A 7,250-nucleotide genomic window follows, 5' to 3' on the forward strand; every position below is an offset into this window, starting at 1 on the left:
AAAAAAAAAAAAAAAAAAAAAAAAGTAATTGCTTCATAATGAAAATAGGGTGAGTTACTCTGGGCGGGGGGTGGTTAGGGATTTACTGCTCCTGCCCCCCAAGTTCTTCTGTCCTCACCCCAAGTTTTCCGATTTTCTTTTACTTAAAAGCAAGGACCCTTAGCATTCAGGTCTAGTCTGGGGGTCAGCACGGCTTTCCTGTGAAGGGCCAGTAGCAAATATGAATCGTGTATGATGTATTAAGAAGGAATATGCAGCAGAGATGGTGTGTTTGCTGGTCTTGGGTATTTGCGATCTGATTTTACATGTACATCATACAGTCTCTGTTGCTCGTTCTTTTATTTCATGACCCTTTAAAGATGTAAGACAGAAACCAAATAGCCCTACCTGTTTCTCCCACCGGGCACTGTGCTAGGCCCACCACACCTGCTGTTGGGCCCATCATTTCAGGGCTGGGCTGAGCCCTGTGGGTTATGTCAACCGTGTGGACTCTGAGCTCTAGCTGGGCGAGGGCGGTTCAGAAAATGCAGGCAAGGCCCACTTAGGGAGCCACAGAGACGGTGCTGTCGGAGGAGCCCTACAGCCTTCCCGCCCCCACTTCTGCAGCGATTCGAACACTCGGCCAAACTTCGGCGTAAGATCACCACCTACGTGTCCTTCCCCCTGGAGCTGGACATGACCCCCTTCATGGCCTCCAGGTTCGTCCTCCGTGTCTGTGGTCGGGTGGGCGCGGCACCAAGTCCCTGATGAGGCCCCAGTGGGCCCTGATGTCACTTTGTCCGTGACACCTCAGTGTCCTGATCTCACCCCAGGACGGTCCCTGTGTGAGGGAGGCTGTCCTCCTACCAGCTGCCTCAGGGCAGCATTTCAGGCGTTTCAGCCACAGGCACTGAGATTGGATACAAATCAACACAGTGGTTTTGTGGTTGTAGGTTTCATTTATCTTGTTTTGGAGTCTTTGTATCAGGGACTGCTTGAAATTTACCCTTGCAAAAATAGGAGGACGCTTCCTGGTAGGACGGCTGCCTTAGTGAATAATAACCACAGGCGGGGCGGCTTAAAGCAACAGAGGCCTGAGTCCAGTGTTGGCGGGGCCTCAGGAGGATCGGGGAGGCTGCCTGCCTGCCTGCCCGCCTGGGGGTTGGCGGGGAGACGTGAGTCTGGGCCGGCTCTGAGCCTCGATCTCGGCAGTCCGCTTTCCAGCCTGGGCCTCAGTTTCCCCACCGTAACTCGGGGGTCATCTCTGCCTGAGATGGAGCTGTTGGGAGAAGCGGACCCGTGGAGGCCGCACCAGCATGGCGTCCGGTGTCACGCGTCCCCGGTGCCCACGATACCATGTGAACCGCCGGTCGTTAGTGAACTGTTTCAATCGAGCCTGAGTTTGCGCTGTTTGTTACAGCAAAGAGAACAGGATGAACGGACAGTACCAGCAGCCGGTGGACAGTCTCAGTAACGATAACAAGTGAGTGGCACCTCGAGCGCGAGTGGGGCGGGGGCTTCGCGGGAGGCCCACCTGCGTCTCCCAGGAGGTGCTGCGTGTGAGGGGCAGCGGCCGGGCTTGCTTGCCCTTGGCCACCGGCCTGCTCCTGTCGTGCTGCTACCGACCCACCCCCCGCGTCGCGGTGAGGCCCCTCTCCCCGGCCCTCTTGTTGGTGGCGGCGGGGAGGGTAGAGCAGCAACAGCGCCTCCCGGGCGGGCCCATTCTCCTCTCCGCCGTGCTGCCGTCGCCTGTCAGTGTTTGCTCCTGGGCGGCTACCCGGTGGGGACTGTGGTCCCTGGTGGGGACAGGGTCGTGACCTCCGTCTCCCGCCACCGTCCCCAAACCAGGTACTCCTTGTTTGCGGTGGTCAACCACCAGGGGACCCTGGAGAGTGGCCACTACACCAGCTTCATCCGGCAGCACAAGGACCAGTGGTTCAAGTGTGACGACGCCATCATCACCAAGGCTGGCATTGCAGACGTGCTGGACAGTGAGGGGTGCGTCCCGTGGGGCCCCGGGGCCGCGTCGCCCCTCTGCTTCCCGTTCTCTCCTTCCTGCTCATCGTTGCCTCCCTCGGTCTCCAGACCATCCGCGGGGCTCCTGCCCCACCCCAGCCGCCCTGAGCTCCAGCAGGTGTCTGGGCTTGGAGCCGCGAGCAGTGGGGCAGCCCTGAGAGGCTCTGCGGTGGCCGTGAGGAGACCGGGCAGGTGGGCTGGGGCTGGGACCCGGGGCCGGCGTCCTTCCGAGGGGGACCACGTACAGGGCCGGGGGGCGGCCACAGCCAGGGCCCAGCAGGTGGATGGAGGCCGGGCTGGTTGTGGACTGGGGGCCCTGCCGCCCCCCTGCCGTCTCTTCTCTGTGGTGACAGGCTGAGCGCGGCTGTCCTGGTCAGGGTGGTTTTGCTCCGACTCCTCGGGAGGTGGAAGTAAGCGTGCTCTGTGCTCTCTCCTCCTCAGGTACCTGCTCTTCTATCACAAACAGTTCCTGGAGTACGAGTAGCCGTCGGCGCACCGGCAAGTCCCCCGAAGTCATCCGGGTGCCCAGGGTCACGCTGTGTGGACACTTGGCAAGAGGTGGGCTGTGGGGGGGGGGGGGCTGAAACGGTCTTGCCCCAGACGGCCTCAGGGTTTGTGCCCTCTTTCTTTGAAGACCTGATCCAAATGTCATCTCCTGAGGCCTCTGACCACCCTATCCTGTCTCTATTCTTTTTTCCCCACTCTGTGCACTGCACTAATCAACTTCTAACATGCCACAGTCTACCTGTTAAAGTGCAAGCGCTGTAAGAACACGGATTTCTGTCTGTTCATTACTTTATCTCCAACACCTAACAAACAGTACTTGGTATACAGTCGGTACTCAGATATTTGCATATGAACTTGGAAGTCATTCAGGGTCCTGTGGCCTAGCTAATTCCCTCCATGATATGGGCTGCCGGGCCTCTCAGTAGCTCTCCTGTCCTGACCAGTGCCCCTGCTCATGTGCTACTGTCTTCACCGTGAAATTGTCGCCTGCAGCACCGGAGCCTGGTGTGGGAGAAGCAGGGCCTGGGAAGGAGAGGCTAGAACAAAGGGGGGGGGGGGGGGGGGCAGAGGAGACGTGCGCCAGAGTGTCTCCTGTGTCCCCCGCGAGCCGGGGCAGGCGCAGCCCCCGCGCCAGCCATTCCACGCCGGGGCCCAGAAAGCAGGAGGTGGAGGTGATGCGGGCCTCACAGGTCTTTCTCTTGGTGAGTTTGGCGTCCGTGCGCAGCGCGGACTCGGGCGTGAGCCCCGGAGCCTGTGGAGCTGAAGACCCCGTGGGGCCTCCGAGCACGTCTGTCCTGCATGTGGAAGCAGAGCCCCATTTTCTAGAAATAGGTGTTTGCGTATGGTCCCCCTTTCTCTTTCCACGATGGTGAATCTCTTAAACCTAATGATGGTAACGTGAATGAATTACTGAGTTCAGGCTGAAATGTAGATCGTTTTCCTTTTATCCTGGAGAGTGGATCTTGCTTTCCCATCAGTGCTGTTCTTGTTGCCCCCTGCCCGCCCCCGCCAGGCATCTTTGACCTGGTCAGAGCTGCCTGGCTCAGAGGAGAATCAGGCTGCGCTGGGAACGGTCTCTGTCATGTTAATCTTTTAGTAACTGAAGCGTTTCCAGTGGTTTCACTGTTTCCCTCCCGTGTTTCCTTCCTGGCCACCTGTCCCGCGAGCTCTCCAGGTCGCTGCTGGGCGGCGGGTGTGTCGATGCGGCGGCCTCCAGGGGGGCTGCATCCTGGCTCTGGGTGCCTCTGCCTTGCGTTCCGGTAGCTCCTGTTGCCGCAGGAGGACAGCTGGCGGGACTGAGCTGGTGGGAGGGGCTGACGGGGGAGGTGCAGCATCATTGTTCCTTGCGAGCCATCTTGCGCGCATCTGTCTGTTCACACCCAAACTTAGATTGGCCGTCTCTGAGAGATTCCAGCCCAGAGACGGGGGACGAGCCAGTGTCCCCTGAACCGTGAGGCTTCTTTCCTGCAGAGGAACGTTCACCTGCGGCAGGGTCAGCGGACTCTCCGCAGAGGGCCAGGTGGTAGATGTTTCTGGCTTTGTGGGCCCTGTGGTCTCTGCTGCAGGTAACGTGGATAAGCGTAGCTGTGTTCCAGTAGAACTTTACATGATCACAGAAAGTTGAATTTCATATACTTTAACCACGTCACAAAATTTCAGCCATTTTCACTGTTTAAAAACGTGTGCTGGGTTCTCAGCCGACAGACCGTGAACCAGGTCCAGCTCATCGGCTGCTCGGGTCTGGGCGCGGCGTGGCTCCTGCCCCCCCGGCCCCCCACCCCCCGTGGAAGGTGCTGGGGTCCTGCGGCGGGGGCGTCGTACCCGGCAGAGTCCTCAGCGACGCAGCTCAGGCGCCTGCCCCGCGTGGCCCGTCCGCTGTGGCTGCTCTGAGGGCCCTGGAGCCCTGGGCCTCGGTGCAGAGTGGCGACAGAGGAGATGTACTGGCTGCGGGGTTTCTGGCGGGTCGCCTGTGGTCTGGTCAGCCCTGTGCCCCTCCCCTGCTGCCCACTCATGTCCAGGGCTCAGCTGCTCCAAGGATGTGAGGATTCAGGAGACAGGCCGTTTCTCTTTTCTGGGTGTTTTTTTGAATTTTTATGTCGAAGTTAACCCTCTGTTCCCTCTGGCCTGGTGTTCTGAGCACTTATCTCTCTCTCTCTGCTGCTGAGATTCCCCTGTGGCTGGAAGAACTACCTGGGGGGGTGCGGTGAGGCTTCGTCTGCCTGCACGTGCGCCCGCCCCCCGTCCCGCGCGCTGAGGTCCTGCTTAGACGTCACCTCGTCAGGAACAAAGAACTGCGTGATGGGTTGGGGAATTTATTTTCTTTCAGCTCCCGATGCAGCTACTAAATACGGGAAAATGGTTCCCTGTTTCAAACCACCACCCGTGTCGATGTCCAGACCGCTAAGGAATCCCTGGGCGACCCTTCCTCCCCGGCTAGTGTGTTTAAAGTGACTTGTGTTTGTGAGACGTTGGCTGCCGTGTCAGCGCTTTACAGTGAGACAGTGAGCTCTTCTCCCTGGGTGTCCTGCGCGCGGGGCTGGGCCCGGGCCCTCTCCAGGCCGCCTCGGGCCTCCCGTCGGTGCCAGAATGTCCAGGACGCTCCTCCTGCATCACGTATAGTCGTGCTGGTGTAGTTCTGCTTGGTGTGGATGCTTTCGTCATATAAAATTGCCGTTCTTTTGACAATTCAAGTGACTTGTTTCGTCGTTTACTATAACTTTGAAAACAGAAATCCTAAGAATGAGATTCCAATGATTGTGCTGTGGATTTTATTACTGGGATGTTTCCGCATCCCTTTCACCTGTCGTTTTGAGGGACTGTTTGGCTCTTCTCTCTAATGGCTTGTAGTCTTTTCCTGTGTCGTAATAAAGCTACATTTTATTCTGAAAACTGGCCCATCTTCCCTTACTAGCACGCGAGTCCTGTCTGTGATACCAGCCCCTTCTCGGTTTGTTCCAGCCCAGACCTGCCCTGGGCCGGGAAGTCCGTGCCCCCTGCGTCCCCTCCTCCCGGGGGCAGGATGGTGACAAATCTGGGACTCAGGACACCGTGGGCTGTCAGACTGTGACGAACTTAAAAGCCACCCGAGGGGCTTCTTTAAACGCAGGAACCCCTGCTGGAGTTTGATTACAGGACCTGGAATGTGGTGCGGCGATACGGGTGTGCAGCTCCCCGGGCGCTGAGAAGGCAGAGGGCGTGGTCGGAGAGCAGCCCCCGTCCTGGTCAGTGCGGTTCCGACTCTGCCCACCCCACCCCCCCCGGTCCACCCTTCATTTCTGAAGCGTGCTGTTTTTGGATGCCTCTGTCACACGTTCCTTCACTTCACGTACACGGAAACATCAGGAAGTGCCAGCGAGTGCCCCTGGGTTCCAGAGCAGCAGTCCTCCCCGGGGGTCTCTCCACATTCAGGAGGACCGTTGCTGCGTGCCTGCAAGCAGCTCGCCCGGGACTCCGAGACCTTCCCACCAGAGCTTTCCAGGCCTGGAAGGAAGACGCGTGGTGGGGCTCTTGGTGTAAAGCTGCGGAGTGCCCACCCAACCCTAACCCCTCCACCCCAGGACCCGCATGCTCCGGTCGCAGGCTCTGGTTAAAAGCGTTAAGCTGTCCTGGCAGACAGACTCGTGCCTGCGTCTCAGTGGGCAGCCGCGTGGACCCAAGGCCCCTGCTCTGTGTCCCGTGGGGCTGGCGGAGCGTCGTTGCGGGGGGTGGTGCTGACAGGCAGGGCAGGCAGATCCGCGTCCGGGAGACGGGTTTGATCCCGTGAGGACGCGTCTCTGGCCTCCGTGTAGTGGGCCTGCCGGCAGGTGGCCAACTGCTCCTGGGCCTCGGTGCCGGTCCAGTCGCCAAGTGGGCGCCCGGCAGGGCCAGCTGGTAAGCCAGGGTCAAGGCCTGACATCGAGTCTGTTCACACAGCCCCGTCCCCATCTCGATGGCACCTTTGTTCATGGAGTGGGGCGGGTGTTCTCAGCAAGCTGTCTGTTCCCACAACTGGCCGTTTTGTCCATCTGGCGGTGAGTGTCCTCTGTCGGGCTTCTCCTTAGTGAGCACAGTCTGTGCCCGTTTGGAGAGGTTTGTCCCCACCCGGATCTTCTGTCGCCAGTCCTTAAATCCCATTGCTTCCAAATCTTCGGCCGTCCAGCCGAGCTGAACTTTGAAGACACAGTTACAGTAAACGATGGTCCTCGGGTCGCTGGTCACAAGGGTACTTGCGGTTGTGCAGCGGGTGTGTCTGTGCACGTCACAGCCGCCCGCTCCTGCTGTACTTTGCACGTGAGTGTCCGTCGCTGCACACCCAGAGGTGGGCCAAGCGGTCGACAGCACTCACTGTGTTCAGGGCACTCGTGCCACGCGGTCACCGATGTCTGTGGTTAGGTGCTCGGCCCGCGTAGCGGAGGCTCTTTCTGCGGAGGACCAGCGCCCACGGAGGACGACAGGTTTGACGTGCTTGGAAGATCTGTGCTGGTGTCCTTTGGTCCCTGCTGGAGGCTTGTGATGCATCCTCGTTCGCCGCGGATGTTGAGTTCCAGGTCTCCTGCATCCTCAGGCTTGGTGGTCGTGCAGCATTTTCGAACTCGTTCGGGTCCCTCTTTAACTGGGAGCCACATACTGCCGGTGTAGACGGATGGAATTAACACACCCAAAATGGTCTGTGCTGCCTCTCAACCCAGCAGGGGTACCTGTTCTCGGGAGGGTGTGGGAGATGCAGTGCCCTGTCTTCTTGCTTCAGAGCACGGAATCCACAGGAATGC

General features: G+C 59.2%; 1 protein-coding gene across 1 annotated transcript in view; it reads left to right on the forward strand.

The window, feature by feature from the left end:
* USP22 (ubiquitin specific peptidase 22) overlaps positions 1-2,479 on the forward strand; it is a 33,217-nt gene extending 30,738 nt beyond the window's left edge. The window contains exons 10-13 of the mRNA XM_007448363.1: positions 607-698; positions 1,400-1,462; positions 1,828-1,977; positions 2,437-2,479. Of these exons, the coding sequence (XP_007448425.1) occupies positions 607-698; positions 1,400-1,462; positions 1,828-1,977; positions 2,437-2,479 (348 nt within the window). The remainder of the gene's footprint in view (positions 1-606; positions 699-1,399; positions 1,463-1,827; positions 1,978-2,436) is intronic.
* The last annotated feature ends 4,771 nt before the right edge of the window (positions 2,480-7,250 follow it).

The sequence above is a fragment of the Lipotes vexillifer genome, unplaced genomic scaffold, assembly GCF_000442215.2.
Source record: "Lipotes vexillifer unplaced genomic scaffold, Lipotes_vexillifer_v1.1 scaffold533, whole genome shotgun sequence".
NCBI classification, from domain to species: Eukaryota; Metazoa; Chordata; class Mammalia; order Artiodactyla; family Lipotidae; genus Lipotes; species Lipotes vexillifer.